At 43.5% G+C, this 23,028-nt stretch overlaps 1 protein-coding gene across 3 annotated transcripts in view; it reads left to right on the top strand.

The window, feature by feature from the left end:
* Positions 1 to 23,028, top strand: part of camkk2 (calcium/calmodulin-dependent protein kinase kinase 2) — a 32,991-nt gene that overhangs the window by 5,930 nt on the left and 4,033 nt on the right. Inside the window, exons 2-16 of one of the 3 annotated variants that reach the window (XM_088355564.1) lie at positions 1,694 to 1,976; positions 4,047 to 4,340; positions 7,825 to 7,872; positions 10,917 to 10,970; positions 11,045 to 11,096; positions 11,827 to 11,960; positions 12,046 to 12,082; positions 12,174 to 12,195; positions 14,356 to 14,444; positions 14,523 to 14,722; positions 19,796 to 19,849; positions 19,936 to 20,009; positions 20,077 to 20,164; positions 20,225 to 20,356; positions 21,336 to 21,427. In XM_088355564.1, coding sequence (XP_088211690.1) covers positions 1,752 to 1,976; positions 4,047 to 4,340; positions 7,825 to 7,872; positions 10,917 to 10,970; positions 11,045 to 11,096; positions 11,827 to 11,960; positions 12,046 to 12,082; positions 12,174 to 12,195; positions 14,356 to 14,444; positions 14,523 to 14,722; positions 19,796 to 19,849; positions 19,936 to 20,009; positions 20,077 to 20,164; positions 20,225 to 20,356; positions 21,336 to 21,427 — 1,595 coding nt within the window. In that variant the 5' untranslated portion in view covers positions 1,694 to 1,751. The remainder of the gene's footprint in view (positions 1 to 1,693; positions 1,977 to 4,046; positions 4,341 to 7,824; positions 7,873 to 10,916; positions 10,971 to 11,044; positions 11,097 to 11,826; positions 11,961 to 12,045; positions 12,083 to 12,173; positions 12,196 to 14,355; positions 14,445 to 14,522; positions 14,723 to 19,795; positions 19,850 to 19,935; positions 20,010 to 20,076; positions 20,165 to 20,224; positions 20,357 to 21,335; positions 21,428 to 23,028) is intronic. The other 2 variants (XM_088355566.1, XM_088355565.1) reach the window with 2 other exon arrangements.

Below are 23,028 nucleotides of genomic sequence, written 5' to 3'. Positions count from 1 at the left end.
ATTCATCCCCTTAGGGAAATTCACACTTCCAGCAGTATCCATTTGTTGTTTATTAACAGGATGGCCTCGGGGTGCTATGCTGTAGTTTAGCAACAGCGGAATGGATGACGTCACATGCTAGGCCAAAAGTTCCACGTCCCTGCAGCAGACGAAAATCTTTGTCCAGGGTTACACTACCTCGTGTTCACCTAGATAGTGAGTCCACCTCCTCTCCACTTCCCGCAGGCTTTTGTGTCTCTGTCTCACAGCGCTGAAGCCGGGTAGCTCCACGTTAGCCTCCGGGATGCTAGACGTGAGGGTATTTCAAGGGCATCAACAAACAATACACAGACATCAATATGAAATCTAGGTACGATCAAACTGTCTGTTTGAAAGCTTTCTGAGGTGAACGCCATTCAAAAGCCATTGAATATAAGCCTAGTTTTATACCTTTCTCCTGAGGTTGCAGATCAAATTCCACAGCACCGGGGCCCAAATGGCGAATGCTCTCCAACCTCCGAATCTCTTCCTGGGTCATTTGTCAACAATGAAATTCATTGTCGACTCTTTATTGATTTTTGTCAACGAAATAGACTAATCGTTGCAGAGTATCCAAACAAAATAGATAGATAGTTTATTCATCCCCGTAGGGAAATTCACACTTCCAGCAGGATTCTTGTGTTGAAAAATCAAATAATAAAATAAAAAAAAAATAGAATACAGAAATACCCAATATAACGTTGTTGCTATAGAGCAGGGTTGTCAAACTCCTTTCAACTCAGGGGGCCACACGATAGAACAAAAATTCTGTCGGGGGCCGGACTAGTAGATTGAAGAGAAAGAAAAAGAGAGATAAAGAAATAAGAGAAAGAGGGAGGGAAAAAGAGAGAGAGGGCAGGACAAAGAAAGAAAAAGAGCGAGAGGGAGAGAGCGTGAGAAACAAAAGATAAAAAGTCGTGAGAGAGGGGGAAAAGAAAGGGAGAGGAAGAAAGAAATCCAAAGAGAAATAGAAAGACAGAAGGAGAGAAAAGAGAAAAGAAAGCGCAAAGGAAAAAAGTAAGTTAGAGCAAAAGAAGTTAAAAAGACACAGAGAGAGAAAGAGACAAAGAGCAACAAAGGAAGAGAAAAAGAGAGACACAGAGAGTGAAAGAAACGGAGACAGCGAGTGGGAGAAAAGGGGTGGAAAAGAGAGAGAGAGAGAAAGAAATACAAGTATAGTGTCTTTGTTCGAGGCACCTGGCTTTGGCAACATCAAGTTGACATATTTCAACCTTCAGCTTGTTTTTCTCTTGGGCTTCTCTGAGTGTTGTCTCGCGGGCCGGATTAAATTTTTTAACGGGCCTGATCTGGCTCGCGGGCCGCCTGTTTGACACCTGTGCTGTAGAGTATTTAAATAGTGCTACATAAAATACACACTGTAATAATAATAGGGTAATATGCAAATGTAGGGGTGGGGTTTAATGCGGGCTTTTACTCCCCCGGGTGGAGTTAAAGGGCCTCATGGCATAAGGGAGAATTATCTCCTCAGTCTGTCACTGAAGTTGCTTTTCTGTTATGAGATGATGCTGTGTAGTGGTTGTAAAGAATTGTCCATGATCGACGGCAGCTTGTTCAGTGCCCGTCTCTCAGCTACAGTTGTCAGGCTGTCCAGCTCTAAATATCCCAACTGGTTGAAATTAATTTCCAAACGTGAATGTCATTTGCTGTCTTTTAGGCGTCAACCCCCCGAGGTTGGCATCCGATGGCGCAGTCTTGGTGGACGGAGAGGCACCATGTTCCCTTGCCACATCGGCCCCTGGCCCGCCGCTGAGCCGGTGGGCCATGCGCCGGTGCAGCAGCCGGTCCCCCAGCCGGGGCAACCGCTCCCTGATCTTTTGGGCGGCCGTGCGTCCGGCGCGCTTTCCGAGACCCCGTCTCCAGACCCCATGGAATCCCTCATCGTGGTGACCGACTGCGAACCCGGCGTACCGTCTGCCCCGCCTGGTGGCGACGAGGAGGTACCCTCAAAACACACACACACAAAAAATAGACCGAATCACTATTTGAATGGTCGGCAACCAACAGAACCTTCAAATCACATCTTAAGCTAACAGGAAGCCAATGCAGGTTAGCTAAAATTGGGGTCATGCGATCAAACCTTCTTGTCTTAGTTAGAAACATGGCTGCAGCATTTTGTACCAGCTGAAGACTCTTGATTCTGGACTTTGGGAGACCGGAGAGTAGGGCATTAAAGTCATCGAGACGGGAGGTAACAAATGCGTGAATTATAATCTTCGCATCCGACAGAGATAGCATAGGACGAATTTTAGCTATGCTGCCAAGATGGAAGAAAGCTGTTCGAGTAACATTCTTCAGGTGTGTTTGAAAGGACAGATCGGGGTCAAATATGACACCTACATTTTTGACTGAGTCACTCTGGGTGATATTACATTTGTCAATGTTCGGAGCCGTTTTTGAGAACAAGTCACGGCATTTCGATGGGCCAATATCTTACATTTCGGTCTTCTCAGAGTTAAGGCGCAACAAGTTGAGTGACATCCATTCTTTGATCTCAGTAAGACAGGCCTCCAAATTTCCACAGTTGAGTGTGGCAGATTCCTCCATCGGAAGATAAAGTTGAGTGTCATCTGCGTCGCGATGGAAAGTGATATTGTACTTGCGAATAATATCACCTCATGGAAGCATGCCAATGCTGAAAAGAAGGGGACCAAGTACTGAACCCTGCGGAACACCACAGGTAACACTAAAGGGCTCAGATGTCAATTCGCCATATTTAACACAGTGCGTCCTATCTGAGAGGTAGGATCTGAACCATGAGAGGCCGGTTCCTGAGAGACCAATCCATTTTTCCAACTGTTCTAGTAAGATATTATGGTCCAGGGTGTCAAAGGCAGCACTAGGGTCCAGCAGCAGCAAGAGTGATGAAGCGCCGGAGTCCATTGCCAATAGAAGATCATAGGTTACCTTAATACTGTACAGTAACGTCATCTTTTGCATTTTTAGCCTTATTCCTCGTTTTATTTATACTATGTGCTAAATTGATGAACATCGACTGAACATTAGTGTACATACAATGCAGTTGCAATCGATTTAATGGGAGTTTGGTCGCATTTTATGCCACATCATATCTTTTCGGACAAAATCGAAAAAACGGCCGAACATGCTCAATTCTTCAGCACCGTTTATTTCACTGTGTGTCATTTGATGATTTCATCAAATCTATGAAATGATAATAATGCCAAATCCTGTGTCCCAAATCAATGTAATCATGCTATTTACAATTCGTCTTCCACCTTCCGTTGAGAGGTTTGAGGCCATTTTTTTCCATGAAATTGGTCCTTCATAACGGGTTCAAAACAATGTGCATGCAAAGTTCTTTTGTAAAAATGTCACAAATGACTGCAAACCATAAGCATATCGTCATATTCACTTTCAGAGAGACACAGAGAGAGAGAGAGAGAGAGAGAGAGAGAGAGAAAGCGAAAAGTGAGATAGCGAGCGAGAGACAGAAAAGCATGAGACAATGAGAGCGAGAGAAAGAGAGAGAGAGAGAGAGAGAGAGAGATGCGAGAAGCAAAAAAAGATAAAAAGAGAAATAGTGAGAGAAGGGGTAAAAAAGAGAGAGAAAGAAAAAATCCAAATGGAAAGAGAGAAGTAGAGAAAGGAGATGGAGAGGAAGAGAAGAGGAGAATGAGAGAAGGGGAAAACAAGAGAGCGACAGAATGAAAGGAGAGAGAAAAGTAAAAAGGAAGAGAGCAAAAGAAGGTAAAAAGAGACAAAGCGGAACAAAGAAAGAGAAAATGAGCGAGAGAGAGAGAGAGAGAGATACGAGAAACAAAAAAGATAAAAAGAGAAATAGTTAGAGAAGGGGAAAGAAAGAGAAAGAAGAGAGAGAGAGAGAAACAGACAGACAGACTTTATATTTTATTTGCAATAGTTCCATTTTATTTCGGAGCCTCATGAAAAGAGCCATATATGGCTCCCGAGCCATAGTTTCCCTACCCCTAGTCTACAAGATAGTACTACATTAAATTGACCAGGAGACTTGTGATTTCCTCTCACCCGAGGTGGAAGAAATGGACAGCTCGGAGACGCCGGCGTTACCCCGTCCGTCCCGCGACCGGGAGGTCCTGCTAGCGGCCGGCGAAGAGCAGAGGGCTCGTCTCAACCTTTCGGACCGAAAACTTTCCCTGCAGGAACGTTCGCAAACGCAAACGTCCCCGTGCGGTTCCCCGGGACTCAACGGGCGTTCCATTTACCCCTGGCTGCCCTACTCGCCCGTCACCTCGCCCCACTCCTCCCCGCGTTTGCCGCGAAGGCCCACCGTGGAATCCCACAGCGTTTCCATCGTAGACCTGCAGGTAGGCTCTCCTTTTCCCATTTGGAGCTCACTGGTCATCCACTACATCCGCTACACAGCATCATCTTCAGACAGAAGAGCAGCTTCAGTGATCATTCTCCCTTATGCCATGAGGCTCTTTAACTCCACCCGGGGGAGTCAAAATCCACATTAAACCCCACCCCCTCATTTGCATATCACCCTATTCTTATGACAGTGTGTATTTTATGTAGCACTATTTGAATACTCTATAGCATAGGTGTCAAACGGGCGGCCCGCGGGCCAGATCAGGCCCACTAAGGGATTGAATCCGGCCCGCGAGACAACACTCAGAGAAGCGCAAGAGAAAAGCAAGCTGCAGGTTGAAATATGTCCACTTGATGTTGCCAAAGCCAGGTGCCTCGAACAAAGACACTGTACTTGTATTTATTTCTCAGTCTCTCTCTCTCTCTCTCTCTTTCTTTCTCTTTTTTAGCCCTTTTCTCCCTCTCTGTCTCTGTTTCTTTCACTCTCTGTGTCTCTCTTTTTCTCTTCCATTGTTGCTCTTTGTCTCTATTCTCTCTGTGTCTTTTAACCTCTTTTGCTCTAACTTCTTTTTTTTCTTTTCTCTCTTTTCTCTTTCTCTCTTCCTACCCTTTGCGCTTTCTTTTCTCTTTTCTCTCCTTCTGTCTTTCTATTTCTCTTTGAATTTCTTTCTTCCTCTCCCTTTCTTTTCCCCCTCTCTCCTGACTTTTTATCTTTTGTTTCCTCACGCTCTCTCTTTCTCTCTCTCTTTTCCTTTCTCTGTCCCACCCTCTCTCCTTTTCCCTCCCTCTTTCTCTTATTTCTTTATCCCTCTTTTTCTTTCTCTTTAATCTACTAGTCCGGCCCCCGACAAAATGTTTGTTCTATCGTGTGGCCCCCGAGTTAAAATGAGTTTGACACCCCTGTTGTAGCTCAAGTTCTTTAAATGAGAAGTCGTGAGAGAGGGGAAAGAAAGGGAGAGGAAAAAGAAATCCAAAGAGAAATAGAAAGACAGAAGGAGAGAAAATAGAAAAGAAAGCGCAAAGGGTAGGAAGAGAGAAAGAGAAAAGAGAGAAAAGGAAAAAAGGAAGTTAGAGCAAAAGAAGTTAAAAAGACACAGAGAGAAAGAGACAAAGAGTAACAAAGGAAGAGAAAAAGAGAGACTTAGAGAGTGAAAGAGACTGAGACAGAGAGTGGGAGTAACAGGGTGGGAAAGAGAGAGAGAGAGAGAGAGAGAAATACAAGTACAGTGTCTTTGTTCGAGGCACCTGGCTTTGGCAACATCAAGTGGACATATTTCAACCTGCAGTTTGTTTTACTCTTGCGCTTCTCTGAGTGTTGTCTCGTGGGCCGGATTCAATCCCTTAGCGGGCCGCCTGTTTGACACCTGTGCTGTAGAAGGAAAGAATACATGCAAATATAATTAAGTACAATTTTCTAATTCAAAATATTCATTTTCTGCATTAAATTATTGTTGGTAATATACTGATTAAAGGGATAACCACCAATTTTCATTTCCTCCTTTAAACCTCATTTTTTTCTTAACTTCTTTATACAACATCATCATTCGTAATATGAAGCATCAAATCAAGCGAACCGTTGGAGAGCCGGCTCTCTTGAATGAGTTGAGCCGAAAAAGCCGCTTCTCTAAAAAGAGACGGACTTCCTTTTACTACACAATTCGAATTCGTTTGACTCGATTGATTTGCCGTTTGGCGATCGTCGGTGTGTACCGGATGGTACCCATCGTTGACAAATTTGCGTTTTTCCGTACAGATTTTCTTGTACGTCGTACACGTCTTAAAATCCGGGCAGCACGGCGGCGCAGTGGTTAGCGCTTGTGCGGCACAGTTCATCTCATGGGAACCTGTCGTGGGTTCAAATCCAGACTTCCTGTGCGGAGTTTGTATGTTCTCCCCGTGCTTGCGTGGGTTTCCGGTTTCCTCCCACGTTCCAAAAACACACATTTCAGGTGAATTGGCCGGTCCAAATTGTCCCTAGGTGTGAATGAGCGAATGAGTTGTCTGTCCCTGTGTGCCCTGCGATTGGTTGGCAACCAGTTCAGGTTGTCCCCTGCCCACTGCCCGATGATTGCTGGGATGGGCTCCAGGCCCCCCGCGACACTAATGATGATAAGCGGTACGGCTAATGAGATGTGACGTCTTAAAATCCATAATAGACGTACTTTGTACGGCAAAAACGTACAGATTGACAGGTATGCGATAGGCCAAAAATTGAAGATTTTATTTGACACATGCTATATCATTTCCATTAATCTTCATTTGTCTCAAAAGCAGCATTGCCGCTGGTTAAGAGGTTTTCTTAAAGGTAAGATCTTATAGTCAGTAGACATCGACGAACTGGAAATGAATCTAGTCAATTCCCTCCCTCTAGTTAGGACCAGGGTTGGGTAGGGTTACTTTAACTGGATTACTTTCAATGACTTTTAGATGACTCCAATACCAAATATGCTGATAAAAGACAAAAGAAACTCAATAGGAATAAAATGATGACTCACAACACGTGGTAAGCTTTCTCTCCTGGCTTTGATCTCTTTGATATCTGGCAAAACTAACATCAAATGCGACAGAAACAAAATGAAAATCAATCCAAACAGCTTGCCGACATCTCCTGCGTGGGTTCAAATCCAGCTCCAGACTTCCTGTGCGGAGTTTGTATGTTCTCCCCGTGCTTGCGTGGGTTTCCTCCAGGCACTCCGGTTACCTCCCACATTCCAAAGACATGCATTTCAGGTGAATCGGCCGGTCTAGATTGTCCCTAGGTGTGAATGAGCGAGCGAGTTGTCTGTCCCCGTGTGCCCTGCGATTGGCTGGCAACCAGTTCAGGGTGTCCCCTGCCCACTGCCCGATGATTGCTGGGATGGGCTCCAGCACCCCCGTGACCCTACTGAGGATAAGCGGTGCAGCTGATGAGATGAGAGATGAGCTTGCCATCATCATTTTTGCCGTTCCATGTGTTCCGTTACTCCCCAAGCCTGCACAAAATGGAGTCATTTTATTCCTATTTAGTTACTTTTGTCTTTTATTAGCATATTTGCTATTGGAGTCATCCAAAAGTCATTGAAAGTAATCCAGTTAAAGTAACCCTACCCAAGCCTGGTTAGGACTCCATCCAATAGAAAATGTAGATGATTTGGAGTTTTTTGGAGCGCCTCACAACAATTTAAAAATAGCTGCTTGCTTAGGCACCGTGTCCCTCGGTGGCCAACTATTTCCCCCTTTCGTCGCTGTCTTTGTTCTCATCCTACTTTGGCATCTTGCCGGACCCAAAAAAACAAAAAAATGTCGCAGGACAAAATGTTCTTCAAAGCTTTCTGCATCATAAATGTCGTTTGTAGGATGGCAGCCGCGCCGCACGATAAACGCAGAAGGATGTTTTGTCAAGCATTGACCGTGGTTTGTGATTTGTGCATTGTACTTTTTAGCGCTCGTGTCGGGAATTCACTTCTCTTTTCTCTCCTATCTTCGCGGCTGCTCCTCAAGGACTGCGTTCAACTCAACCAGTACAAGCTGAAAGATGAGATCGGAAAGGTAGCGTGGAAGGGCTCATTTTCGCATGCTTTTTTTCCCTGTGGCGTAAACCTCCATGAATTTTTTTTTTTTGCATAATTATCACTTACAAAGGCTTTAGAATGATCATCAAACCAATTTTAATATCACACAGAGACAACCCCCCCCCCAAAAAGAGTTAAGACGCAAGAAATCCAGTGACATCCACTCTTTTATCTCAGTGAGGCAGGCCTCCAAATTTCCACAATTTAGTGTGGCAGATTCCTCCAACGGAAGATAGAGTTGAGTGTCGTCTGCGTAGCAGTGGAAACTGATATTGTACTTGCGAATAATATCACCTCATGGAAGCATGTCAATGCTGAAAAGAAGGGGGCCAAGCACTGAACCCTGCGGAACACCACACTGATCAAAGCGGCGCTGCCACGAGCGGCTGCCTTTTCCAGCAGCTGCCCTATTGTTTTATTGTCTGCTCCTATCTTCCGTGTTTTTTCTTCCCGTTTTGACAACTGCACTATGGATTACTTCTATCCTATGGGACATGGGTTTTAGCGCACAAAAATCCGTGTATTCAAGGAATTTCAACTCCTTGCCCTGAAGAATTCTCGTGCCGGCGTGATGAAGGGGCCTATCGTGGAAGAAGAGCCGGAGCTAGCGAAGCGGCTAGCGGCGTTATAAGTCTTCGGTAACATCCGTAATCATGGTAAATGCGAAGATCATCGAGTGCTGGTGGAAAACATCGAAGCGCTCAGGGAGCGCAGTTGCTGTGTTTTGCGGAAACGTGGCTCACGTTTAGCATTCCAGACGCTAACGTGTAGCTACCCGGAGCTATCCGGCTTCAACGCCGCTATACAGAGACAAGAAAGCCGGGGGGATTCGGATAGGAGGCGGACTTGCTATCACGAGGTGGTGTATCCCTGGATTTTCTCAAAGAAAAGATTTCCATCTGCCGCAGGGATGTCGAACTTTTGGACTAGCGTGACATCATGCACTCCGCTACAAGCACCCCTAGGGCATCATGTTAATCTGTTAATAAACAACGGGGTAGACTGCTGGAAGTGTGAATTTCCCTACGGGGATGAATAAAGTATCTATCTATCTATCTAGGTAACACTAAAGGGCTCAGATGTCATTTCGCCATATTTAACACAGTGCGTCCTATCTGAGAGGTAGGATCTGAACCACGAGAGGCCGGTTCCTGAGAGACCAATCCATTTTTCCAACCGTTCTAGTAAGATATTGTGGTGCACTGTGTCAAAAGCAGCACTAAGGTCCAGCAGCAGCAAAAGTGATGAAGCGCCAGAGTCCATTGCCAGTAGGAGATCATTGGTCACCTTAATCAGAGCTGTCTCAGTAGAGTGGTCGCTCCTTCCGTCTTGCGTCTTTTCACACATCGGGGCGTCGGCCACCCCCCATGAGCGGGCCAGGAACCAGCTTCACCACCTCCTCGACGAAAGGCGCCGCCATGTCTAAAGGACTCACACCAACAAAGCTTATCAGCCTTGTCCCCGTTCTTGTTGTTTTTCTGTAAACATCATTCTTGTCTAGGCTACAATGACCTCGCCCCACAGCTCAGCCAGTGAATATATTTTGTATTTAAATGTAATTTGTATTCGATTGTAAAAAATCCCATTCGGCAACAAAAGAAAATGAAGTTCGACCGTAAAGCATGGTGGTGTTGGTGTCATGGTCTGGGGTCGCTTTGCTGTCTCAGGACCAGGCCAGCTTGCTGTGGTTGACAAAATCATGAATTTGCCAAAAAACATCTTGATTATCCTCAAAACCTTTGGAGAAATATTCTGTGGACTGATGAGTCAAAAAATTTACTTTTTGGAAAGTGTGCAGTCCGTTAAGTCTTTGCTGCCTGCGTGATATTAAATTAGTTTGATCATCTGAAACCTTTGTGAGTTATGAATATGCAAAAAAGCACAGAAATCAGGAACGGGGGCAAATACTTTTGGCGCTTTCTGACATCCTGCTTCCTAGATGTCCTCATTTTCCTGAACCAGTCGTCCCACCAGAGATTTGCAAAACGGGCTGGTATAAATAGGACACTCCGAAGAGTTGCGAGGGAGTTTTTTTTAATCAGGCCCGCCAAATGAAAATTAGAATTGTCTTTATTGTCATTGATTACAACGTAGTTTATCACAACAAGGATAGCCTGGCACTCCAGGATAAACATGTCATAAAATACTTTCAAGGAAACCAATAATTAAAAAAGATTTTTAGGATCTATAGCAGGGGTCGGGAACCTTTTTGACTCAAAGAGCCATAAAAGCAAAGTATATTAATTTTATTTTGGGAAGAGCGACACTATATATTATGAGACAAATTGACTAAATTGCTAAACCTGCGCCCTTGACAAAAGCTTAGTCTTCAGCACATTTATTTTTGATGATTTGATAAAAATGATGAAAAGAGAATAATGCCAGAGCCCGTGTCCCAAAATCAACAAACATACCAATTTAAACTCGTCTCTTTCTTGCAATGACTCGAGATCGGTTAAACTCATTTTTTTTCATACATATTGGTTTCAAAACCAGATGCAAGCAGCTATTTTGTAAAAACGTCACAACATTCTGCAAACAGTGAGCCTGATGCGCTTACCTTTGGCGCAGACGGCGTAGGGCGAGAGATGGGAGGGAGCGCTTGCACTTTTTTTTCGGTTTCTTTAATTACCGTATGTTTCCATTTATAATGTGCACTTTTTTACCTAAAAAGGATTTACAGTTTGGGTCCACATTATACTCGAGGTTTTACCGTATTATTGCAAAGTACTGATTGGATAGGATCTGAACACGTGAAAGAGCTGAACTCCAACCAGGGGACCACGAGTGATATATACTGTAGATGACCTACGAAAAGGCATTGAGTTTTATCTCATTGACAAATGTTCATTTTGTTGTGCATTTCACATGTTACAATGACAATAAATTGGTCACTTTCAATGCTTAGAACAAATGAAATATAATACAATTTATCGCCACGTTCGGAGACGGAGCAAATCTCCTTTCATCGGCTCCCGTTTCAGCTTCTGTTTTGTTTCCGTCCTTCCGCAATTCCGACAGGGCTCCTACGGTGTCGTCAAGCTGGCTTACAACGAAGACGACAACACTTACTACGTAAGTCACTGAAAAAAATATGATTTCGAAGACCCGTTTCTGTTTTCTACAATCTCCATTTCAAATCTCTTCAGGCCATGAAGGTTTTGTCCAAAAAGAGGCTGATGAGGCAAGCTGGTTTCCCACGTAAGTCTCAAAAACAACTTTTACTGGTCTTTTTAAATCAAATCCAAATGGATTTGTATCACACTTTCCATGTAATGAGAGGCCCCTCAAAGTCATTCAATGTACCGCATTTTCCTGGACTATAAGTCGCTCCAAAGTATAAGTCACACTAGCTTGGCGCTTGGCAATGAGGGTTGGAATTGGGGGGGGGCTCGGTTACGTAATGACTAAAAATCCGGGAAAATCTACTTTTCTATTCTATATTTTCACAGTTTTGCGTGCTTGTTTAGGGTGGTGATGGCCCTGGGGAAGAAACTGTCTGATCCTGTATGAATGGATATATAACTCATTCACTGATACAATACTTAGAGAAATTCCAAAATCAAGTGCAAGATAGATCTTTTCACAGTTTTGCATGCTTGTTTAGGGTGGTGATGGCCCTGGGGAAGAAACTGTCTGATCCTGTATGAATGGATATATAACTCATTCACTGATACAATACATAAATGAATTCCCAAATCAATTGCAAGATATATCTTTTAGCAGTTTTGCGTGCTTGTTTAAGGTGGTGATGGCCCTGGGGAAGAAACTGTCTGATCCTGTATGAACGGATATATAACTCATTCACTGATACAATACATAAAGATATTCCCAAATCAATTGCAAAATATATCTTTTCAAAGTTTTGCGTGCTTGTTTAGGGTGGTGATGGCCCTGGGGAAGAAACTGTCTGATCCCGTTTGTCCAACAGGTCGACCGCCGCCTCGCGGAGCCAGAGCGGCCCCCGAAGGCCCCCCGCAGCCCAAAGGGCCCCTGGAGCGGGTCTACCAAGAGATTGCCATCCTGAAAAAGCTGGACCACTCTAACGTGGTCAAACTGGTGGAGGTGGGCCGATGGCGAAAACCCAATTTGATACGAAATATGAATATAAACCCTACCTTTTCCTTTTTGCTCTGTGATTTGGCGCCAGGTTCTCGATGACCCCGGTGAGGACCATCTGTACATGGGTATGTTGTGCCCAGAAGAACCTCACCTTCTGGACTTGCAAAATAAAACCGCCATTTTTTTCCCTTCACTAAACACGTTTTTGTGTTGCAGTGTTTGAGCTGGTCAAGCGAGGGTAAGCTGTTGTTCGAATATTTTTATGATTGCGACTGTATTTCTCGAAAGCATCCACTCTATAACAAAATGGGGTTGCACTCCCTGTAATCTTCCCCGGGTCTGAGCGTTCACACAAAGTCGGTGAGCAACGCTTGAAACAACAGTGAGCAACGGCAATCCCAAGCGTGGCAACTAAGTCGTTATCAAATATGTCCAAAATTTGACATCACGTTACATTTTGCGGAGTTTCCGGCAATGCAAAATTATTTTTCTCTTTTGAATGAATTGACTCATGTATGATTGCCTACAAACGTCGTTTGTTTTTACAATTCTTTTACAAGATTTCCATTTTTTTTTTATTCCTGGTATCTTTTGTCGCATAATGCTATCATTTTTGGGGGCCTATTGAGTCGGTTGCACGATACAGAACTGTATTTAATGACATATTTTGTGGAAGTACAATGTTGGCAACAAGATTTACTTGATATCATTGGAAATTATTTGAATGCAACACAAACTTTTTATTCTTTTTTCTGTGTTTTTTTTAACTTTTTTTTAAATTCCTTTAAAAAAAGTCTCATTGTGTTTATTTTTTCCTAACTGTTACTTTTTTCTTTTTTTTTTTGTTCTCTATTACCTTTTTTCCTTTGTTTGTTTGTCTTTCTTTTTTTCTGGCTTTTTCTGAATTTTTCCTGCTCTTTTTTTTCTCTTTTTCTCTCCTTTTTTTCTCAGCTTTTCACTACTTTTTCATTTTGGTATTTTTTTTTGTTCTATTGCCCCTCCCTTTCTTTAAGTCATTTTGTGCATAATTTTAGCTAATATTTGGTCTTGTACGGATTAAAGAAGCGAAAACAACCCGAAGAGCCGTTTGGGACCCGGAAGAGCCGGTTCCTTTTAGTGAGCCGAGCCGAAAAAGCCGGTTCTCGAAAAACTCTACTGTCTTTACTCGACTTTGTTCTACTTCGACCTTGACTTCCAAATACCGCATTTAGAACACAGCGTCAGGGGAACCTGTGTATTTTGACCTTCATGCACCGTAACTTTGACTTAATACGCTTTTTAATGAGCAATTTCGAGCCCTGATTTTTGTGAGCCGGCTAGATTTTCTTGTTCGCGGAAAAAAAGCTCTGGGTAGTGCGCAATTGCGCACACGCGCAGCTTAGAGGGAACATTGGTCCCAGGCCAAGCGCATTAAAAAGCAAATTTTAGAGCCAGATATACTGATAAAAAGTGCCACACCCGACCCTTGAATTCAAATCCGGCAGCCCGCCAGAATCTTCCTATGTAACAGGGGAATTAGCTCAAGTGGTAGAGCGCTTGCTTTGCATGTAAGAGATAGTGGGATCAATGCCCACATTCTCCATTCCTTTTGGGATAACTTGTATTGTTGAGGATGTTATCTTGTTTGGGGCGGCATTGGCTCAGGAGGTAAAGCGCTCGTCTTGGGATCAAGAGGTCGCAAGTTCGATTCCCGGCTCCTATGTGTTATATGTTACACTGAATCCCTAATGCCCCCGATAAGCAGGTCGGCGCCTTGCATGGCTGACTCCCTATTGGTGTGTGAGTCTGTGTGTGAATGGGTAAGTGTGAAGCACATTGTAAAGCGCTTTGGGAGCTCTTCATTGACTTGAATAGAGCTATAGAAATGCAGACCATTTACCATTTAGCATCTTGATTATCCTCAAAACGTTTGAAAGCTGACTCCCTATTGGTGTGTGAGTGTGTGTGTGAATGGGTAAGTGTGAAGCACATTGTAAAGCGCTTCAGGAGGTCTTCATTGACTTGAAAAGCCCTATAGAAATGCAGACCATTTACCATTTAGCATCTTGATTATCCTCAAAACGTTTGGAGGCGGACTCCCTACTGGTGTGTGAGTATGTGTGTGTGTGAATGGCTAAGTGTGAAGCACATTGTAAAGCGCTTTGGGAGCTCTTCATTGACTTGAAAAGCCCTATAGAAATGCAGACCATTTACCATTTAGCATCTTGATTATCCTCAAAACGTTTGGAGGCTGACTCCCTATTGGTGTGTGAGTGTGTGTGTGAATGGGTAAGTGTGAAGCACATTGTAAAGTGCTTGGGGAGGTCTTCATTGACTTGAAATGCAGACCTGCTGCATAGTTCAAAATCCAGGAAAAAAATAGTGAGTGAAAATGTGTTCATTAAATGTGTTTGCTCAGGGCCGTGATGGAAGTCCCGACGGATAAACCTTTCAGCGAGGACCAGGCTCGTTTTTATTTCCAGGATCTGCTGAGGGGGATCGAATATCGTGAGTCTTCCTCGCAAACAGAATCCTTCAAGACGAATCGATATCTGAATCCTTGAACGTCCCTTCTCCCCCTGGCAGTCCATTATCAGCGGATCATCCACAGAGACATCAAGCCCTCCAACCTGCTGGTGGGCGAGGACGGCCATATCAAGATCGCCGATTTCGGAGTCAGCAACCAGTTCGAGGGGGCCGACGCCCTCCTGACCAGCACCGTGGGCACGCCCGCCTTCTTGGCCCCCGAGACGCTATCGGAAACCAGGAAAAACTTCTCGGGCAAGGTGAGTGGGACGGTTAGGGACCGGTGTTGGGCGCATGACTGAAAAAAGGAATAGAATGCAGGCTTTGTTTTCCTCCGGAGGGGTTTGTATGAGGGACAGACAGAGATGGCCGGATCCAACTAGATGTTTGATATTACTGTACACACAGTCCAGTGTTTTTTCCCTGGTTGCTCAGTCCACGTATTGAATGAATTTGGGAAGTACAGTCCTTAAGCATGCCTGATTGAAGTCGCTGGCGACGATAAAAGCTCCGTCGGGGTCAGGGTTGGGTAGGGTCACTTTTACTTGATTACTTTCAATGACTTTTGGATTACTCCAGTGCCAAATATGCTAATAAAAGACAAAAGAAACTAAATATGAATAGAATTATGACTCACAACACGTGGTAAGCTTTCTCTCCTGGCTTTGATCTCTTTGATCGCCGGCAAAACGAACATCAAATGCGACAGAAACAAAATGAAAATCAATCCAAACAGCTTGCCAACATAATTTTTGCCGTTCTATGTATTCCGTTACTCCCCAAGCCTGCACAAAATGGAGTCATTTTATTCATATTTAGTTTCTTTTGTCTTTTATTAGCATATTTAGGATTGGAGTCATCCAAAAGTAATTGAAAGTAATCCAGTTAAAGTAACCCTACCCAACCCTGGTAGGGGTGTGCAAGCTGCTTTTTATTGATAGCAGCGGGCAGGAGATTTAGCGCTATGCTAACGTTAGCATCCGGTGGAACGTAAACAGCAATCACAATGACCACAGTTGGCTCTCTTGGTAGATGGAAGGCTCTACACGATACTGCTAGAAACTCTATATCGAGTGAGCAGTGTGTGTCAATGATTCGGCTGTTATTGCAGCGCATAGTCCCCCACCCCTGTTTTTTTTGGAGTCTCCGTCTCGGTCGTGCAGGTGTAGCGTGCGTCCTGCACGTTGGACTGCGGCGTCGGGGAAGCCAAGACTCCGTGATGACAAAAATACTGCAATTTCGGACGAAGCTGTTGGTGGCGATCCGCAGCTCAAATTCACTCATTTTGTGGACGATGGAACTGGCATTGGTCAGGGACATGCCTGGAAGCACTGGTCTGTGTGGTCGCCTTCTTAGCCTAGGCCCGACCGGCAGCCTTTTACTTTTGCTCCGTTGTTGTCAGCAGGCAGATCACCCAGGGAGATCCGGTGGTCTCTGTATATCCCTCGGGATGTTATTGTAGTCGTGATAGGAGTCGAAGGGAAAATATGAGGGATAAAAGAACACTGAAAACAAAAAGACAAAAAGTTACTAGTTACTTTGGGTTTTATTTTAAAAAACGGTTTTAAGCGCTGCTGATCAGTCAGCATCTAGTTTTCGGGAATGATTTCAGTATGATAATTCACCACTAGATGGCAGTAACGACTTTGATTAGATCTTTGTCCACACATCGAGGAGCCCCCTCTTCCTCGTGTTGCTTTGTTTCCTCTATCAAGTGCTTAAGACTTCGAGTGACCAAAATCCTGTGATCGCGTCACTGGAAACGCCGGGCGCTGATAAGTTTTTGCAAAGTTTATGCGTCGTTCATGTTTAAGACCAGTTTTCTTGCAACAAAATATTATTTTGCAAGCAAAGTGCTCTACAGTTTGTTGGAGGTATCACACATGCAAAACAAAAGCATCAAAGTGGTTCTGTAGTTCTGCTTGAAATGCATTCTTTTACTTAAAGTGTTTTCCTCTAAAGTTTTCCCAAAACTTACCAATATTCAACCGTTGTTTACTGAACAATGGTAAAAGCTAGAGCATATTTTTTTCGGTTGAAAGATGAGGGTTCAAGCATTCTTTACATATGTCCTATTCCTCTATAGCTGCAGAATGAAATGTTCTGTTGGCCTTCAAAAATGAATCAAAATGGATGGCACCAGCAATTCCTATTTCAAAGAAATGTCTGGAATTGAATGAGGTAAAAAAAATCATAATAAAATAAAAGAAATAGAATGTGTCGTAATACTCTGTAATAATCCATCTAGACATCTATCTATCTATCTATCTAGGTATCTAGCTATCTAGGTATCTATCTAGACATCTATCGATCTATATAGACATCTATCTATCTATCGATCTATCTATCGATCTATCTAGACATCTATCTAGACATCTATCTAGACATGTCAAGTCAAGTCAAGTCAAGTCATTTTTATTTGTATAGCCCTAAATCACGAAGAGTCTCAAAGGGCTTCACAGATTGTTACACTATATTACACAAACTATTTTCAACCGACAAGAGGAGTAGGTTATTCGTATGCAATGGAGTAGAAGTGAGTTTTAAGTTTAGATTTAAACATTTCCACTGAGGTTGCAGATCGAATCTCAGGGGGAAGAGCATTCCACAGCACCGGTGCCCGGATGGAGAACGCTCTCGAACCAGCAGAACACTTCTTTGCTCTCGGGATCACCAGAAGACCAGCACTCTCAGATCGTAGGCTTCGGACCGGGACATAGGGGCAAATCAGATCTGAAAGATAAGAGGGAGCAAGTCCATGTATGATTTTGTACAATACTAAGAGAACTTTGAAGTCACATCTTTGGCTAACTGGGAGCCAATGCAGGTTAGCCAAAATCGGTGTTATGTGATCGTACTTTTTTGTCCTAGTTAAAAGCCTCGCTGCGGCATTTTGTACTAGCTGAAGAGACTTGATTCTGGACTTCGGGAGACCGGAGAGTAGTGCATTGCAGTAATCGAGACGGGAGGTAACAAATGCATGAATTATTGTTTCCGCATCAGACTGAGACAGTATTGAACGGATTTTAGCAATGTTGCGAAGATGGAAGAAGGCAGTTCTAGTAATTTGCTTTACATGCATCTCAAAGGATAGATCAGGGTCAAATATGACACCTAAATTTTTAACTGAGTCACTCTGTGTGATGTGACATTTGTCAATGTTCACAGCAGTTTTTGCGAATAAGTCCCGGCATTTAGAAGGACCAATGACTAACATTTCGGTCTTTTCAGAGTTAAGACGCAAGAAATTGAGTGACATCCACTCTTTTATCTCAGTGAGACAGGCCTCCAAATTTCCACAGTTTAGTGTGGAAGATTCCTCCAACGGAAGATATAGTTGAGTGTCGTCTGCGTAGCAGTGGAAGCTGATATTGTACTTGCGAATAATATCACCTAATGGAAGCATGTAAATGTTGAAAAGTAGGGGGCCGAGCACTGAACCCTGCGGAACACCGCAGGTAACATTAAAGGGCTCAGATGTCGTTTCACCATATTTAACACAGTGCGTCCTATCTGAGAGGTAAGATTTGAACCACGAGAGGACGGCTCCTGAGAGACCAATCCATTTTTCCAACCGTTCTAGTAGGATATTGTGGCGCACTGTGTCAAAAGCAGCACTAAGATCCAGCAGCAGCAAAAGTGATGAAGCGCCAGAATCCATTGACATTAGGAGATCATTTGTTACCTTGATCAGAGCTGTCTCAGTAGAGTGGTTAGCCCTGAATCCAGATTGCATGGATTCAAAAAGGTTATTCTCCGATATGAAAGCATTCAGCTGCTGTGCCACTACTCTTTCGAGTACTTTAGAGAGGAAAGGTAGGTTTGACACAGGTCTGTAATTACTTAATATTTCTGGATCAAGGTTGGGTCGTTTCAGTGTGGGTTTAATAACGGCGGACTTAAAAGCTGCTGGAACTACACCTGAGGAGAGTGATGTATTTATAATATTTAGAACTGAAGGCCCAAGGACGCTAAAAAGACTTTTAATAAGTGAACCTGGGAGAGGGTCGAACTGGCAAGTTGTCGGTTTGGCCGCATTCACCACTTGTTTGAGATCATCAAGTGACAGTTCACTAAAACCGGCCATTTTCCCAGGGCAGCCACCCTGTCGTGCATCTGTAAATTTCAGTCCTTTAATACGTGTGGTACTAACAATATCTTTTGCAATTTCTTCCTGTATGCATTGAATCTTCTTAGTGAAGAAGACCATTAAGTCCTGAGCAGAGTGTGTCGAACTGTCTGCGATAGCCTGTTGCCTTGTAAGCGATGCTACAGTGTCAAAAAGGGCTTTGGGGTTGTTCTTTTGAGACGCAATCACCTTCGAAAGGTAGGCCGATTTTGCAGAGGCAAGGGCCGCTTTATACTTTAACAAGCTGTCACACCAGGTTTGATGGAAAACCTCAAGCTTGGTAGCGCGCCATTTTCTCTCCCATTTCCTGCATTCTTTTTTAAGGGCTCTAGTTTCATCAGTAAACCAAGGTGTGCGTCTTTTAGGACGTGATTTTAGTTTTATGGGCGCTATTGAATCCAGCACACTAGTCAGGGTGGTATTGAACTCATTCATGAGTGAGTCAATCGAGCCATTGTATTTAGGAAAGGACGCAACTGCTCCAGGAAGGAGTTCAAAGAGCTCAGAAACTGTGCCAGTGCTTATATTGCGTCCGCTAAATCCCTCAGCTTTATTAAGTCTACATTTAGTTAGCACCTCAAATGTCACTAAATAATGATCAGAGATAACAGTAGTACACGGTAGAACCATAATGTTTGAGGTTAAAACTCCTCGAGTCAGAATCAAATCTAGCGTCTACATCTATCCATCTATCTAGACATCTATCTATCTAGACTTATATCTAAACATCTATCTCTCTATCCAGACATCTATCTAGACATCTATCTCTCTATCTATCTAGACATCTATCTAGCTCTCTATCTAGACATCTATCTATCTATCTAGACATCTATCTCTATCTATCTAGACATCTGTCTAGACATCTATCTATCTATCTAGACATCTATCTATACATCTATCTATCTAGACATCTATCTGTCTATCTAGCTATCTATTGATCTATCTATCTATCTTAGTTCTATCTATCTATCTCTAGACATCTATCCAGCTCTCTATCTAGACATCTATCTCCCTATCCAGACATCTATCTAGACATCTATCTCTCTATCTATCTATCTATCTTGACATCTATCTAGCTCTCTATCTAGACATCTATCTAGACATCTAGACATCTATCTAGACATCTATCTATCTATATAGCCATCTATCTAGACATCTATCTAGACAGGCAACGACCAGTAATTGTTTGCAAATGTTCCCGCAGGCGTTGGACGTTTGGGCAATGGGCGTGACGCTTCATTGCTTCGTCTTTGGAGTGGTGAGTCGGCGTAATATTTTTGCTATACTATTCCTTTCGCCAGAGAATCATTTAAGAGCATATTTTTCCCCTCTGTGCACCTTCAGTGTCCATTCATGGATGAACGCATCCTCAACCTGCATCAGAAAATCAAGACACAACCAGTAGAGCTCCCTGAACAGTCAGTTTCTGAACACAACTTGCGTGTCACGAAGAAAAAAAGCGTAAAAATCTAATTTTCTCAACAGTGCCGACATATCGGACGACCTCAAGGACCTGCTGCTGAAGATGCTGGATAAGAATCCAGAAAGCAGAATCTCCATCCCGCAGATGAAGGTAAGGTAAACAGTTTTTTTTCTTCTGGGAGTGTCCCTGAACGCACCGCGTTGTGTTCAGGTACACCCGTGGGTGACCAGGCACGGGGCGGAGCCTTTACCGCCGGAAGACGACAACTGCTGCATGCTGATCGAGGTGACCGAGGAGGAAGTGGAGAATTCCGTCAAGCACATTCCCAGCCTGGCCACCGTGGTATGTTCGAATTGACCTCATGCTTATTTTCAATTTTCGAGAGCAGGGGATCCCAATATTTTTGTTACTTCTTTTCTTGCGGATTAGCGCAAAGGGCTACCAGTTTGATTTGCAGGGTTAGTAGGGGTGCTTGAAATCCTTGAACATGCTTACACTTTACTGCTGTCTTTTCAAGGATTGAATTTTAGTGTTTATGTAGTATCAAACCCACTTTAGTCCGTGGGCCTGATGGTAGGAAAACCATTCTCACAGGGCCGGTATAGTCAATTAATAAGTTAAGAGTGTGCCTCATTGGTGGTTGAGGAGCTTGTCAAAAGCACACAATCATATTAGGATTCAAGGATGTAAGATTTGATTACCAAACACGTTTTTTTTTTCTATATTTTCTTTAATCATTAAGATTTGTTGTTCAAGTGTGCATATATAAAAAAAAAAAGCGAAACAACAATTGAAGGTGGGGAAGGCATGGTGTACTCCCCTCCTTAGAAAGTCTTTCCCTTTTCGTCGCATCCATCATACATTTTTCAGCCGAGGGATAAAGAAAGGAAAAAACATGACAGGGTTTTGCCTTGTTTTCTGGCTGAGAAGACAGAACTGTGTATGTCGGCCTTCTTGGTCCCCATCGTCCCAAAAGGGGGCAAAGGCCGGTGAGGCCTCCCTTTCGAGCACCTGTGAAGAGAGGAAGAAAGCTGTTCGCACGTCTGCTTTTAAAGATGATGTGATCACGGTCACCCGAGGTAGGACCTATGACTGGTTAGTTTCTTTTGAGGCTTTTCAAAATAAAGCTCTCCAGATGGTTAATGAGAACGAAATGTCATATTAAACACACAATGACATCATTCCTGGCATGAACATGACACATAGATGCAGATTATTAGTCTTTTGAGTCTGTGGGTGGAGTCGGCTGTGGGCATCATCCCGACTCACATTTGAAGCTCTTGTGTTTTGCTGATCTTGTGATTTCTCTATTTTTCTGCAGATTCTGGTGAGAACCATGCTAAGGAAGCGTTCTTTCGGGAACCCTTTCGACTGGGCAAGGAAAGAAGGCTGCGGAAACTTGTGCACACCGATGTGAGGACACAAAACACTCTGAAAATGTGTCAAACTCAGTTAGACTCTGTGGTCGGATCCAGACTTTCAGTTTTCAGGCGGGCCAGATGAGTTAAAGAAAGTCAACTCTAAATATTTAACAAGGGACAAGGGATCTTTTCTAAGTATAACTCGTTTATTCTCAAACAATTGGGAAAAAATGATTTTCACGTGTCATTGAATGCGTTATCTGGTTTATTTTAACAGTTGAGTCAATGCAGTTTCACACCTGAACCAACTCACCTTGCTATTCAAAGTCAAAAGTCGAATAACCGGGACAAGCATAAAATTGTGCTTATTTGAAAATGCAGCGGTAGCAAACCTGAGTTGTGATTTTTTGAAGTATTGGTTACAAAGTAAAACATACGGATAAAAACTTATCTGAGTTTGTACCTAGCATAGAAATCAACACACCTTTGCGGACAAAAAACACGGAGCGTTCGATGGAGGGGAAGTGAGGTTTTGGATTTATATTTATTATATTTGGGGGACAACTTTGCCAGATACGCTACGGCGTGAGCATCCATGAGCACTTCCGCTAACAATGCATTGCGTGTGAGGTCACGCGTCCGGGATATGATGGGAATCAAACCAGAGACGCTTGAAAGTCACAGGAGACGCAAAGAAGTTGCATTTGGTTGGAAATGTGAACCATCTCACAAAAACATGGGATTTCACCCCAAAATTTTCCAAGTCTTTGGCTGGAACCCTTGACCTGCCAGTCTTGGGGAGGGTGCCCAACTGGGAAACAGGGCACACTGCGCGATAGGGCACTATGCTCAATTCGAAGAATGCCTGAGATCTTCATGCGTCCCTCATGGTCGTGAAAAGACTGTATTTTAAAATCACAACTTTTGATAAAATGACTGAGAAACTCTCTTCTTTTTTGACATACAGTCATCCCTGGTTTTTCCCAGGGGCTGCGTTCTAAAACCGTCTCACAATAGTCAGAAGTTATGAAGTAGAAACCGTTATTTAACTATTTATTCATGAAATACTGAAGAACCAACTCTTTATTAGCATGTTAAACTGATCTAGGGTTGTTTGAGCTAGGGGCACAGCTAGAGGAGGTGTGGGCCTAGGGTTAGGAGCTAGAGTTTGAGCTCCATGTTAGGGTTCTAAATTTAATGTAAGGTTCCAAAAGAGGTTTAGAGCTAGGGTTAAGTATTGAGACAGGTTTAGGGCTAGGGTTACAGTTCGGGTTAGGTGTGGGTCTAGGGCTAGGGTTTGGGCTCCATGTTTGGGTTCTAAATTTAATGTAAAGTTCCAAAAGAGGTTTAGAGCTAGGGTATTGAGACAGGTTTAGGGCTAGGGTTACAGTTAGGGTTAGGTGTGGGTCTAGGGCTAGGGGCTAGGGGCTAGGGTTTGGGCTCCATGTTTGGGTTCTAAATTGAATGGAAGGTTCCAAAAGAGGTCTAGAGCGAGGGTTAAGTATTGAGACAGGTTTAGGGCTAGGGTTACAGTTCGGGTTAGGTGTGGGTCTAGGGCTAGGGTTTGGGCTCCATGTTTGGGTTCTAAATTTAATGTAAAGTTCCAAAAGAGGTTTAGAGCTAGGGTTAAGTATTGAGACAGGTTTAGGGCTA

Source organism: Urocampus carinirostris, chromosome 16, assembly GCF_059441175.1.
Source record: "Urocampus carinirostris isolate Australia breed hairy pipefish chromosome 16, RoL_Ucar_1.0, whole genome shotgun sequence".
Taxonomy (NCBI): domain Eukaryota; kingdom Metazoa; phylum Chordata; class Actinopteri; order Syngnathiformes; family Syngnathidae; genus Urocampus; species Urocampus carinirostris.
The sequence above is the reverse complement of the archived record's forward strand: the minus strand, read 5'-3'. Positions and strand labels throughout refer to the sequence as shown.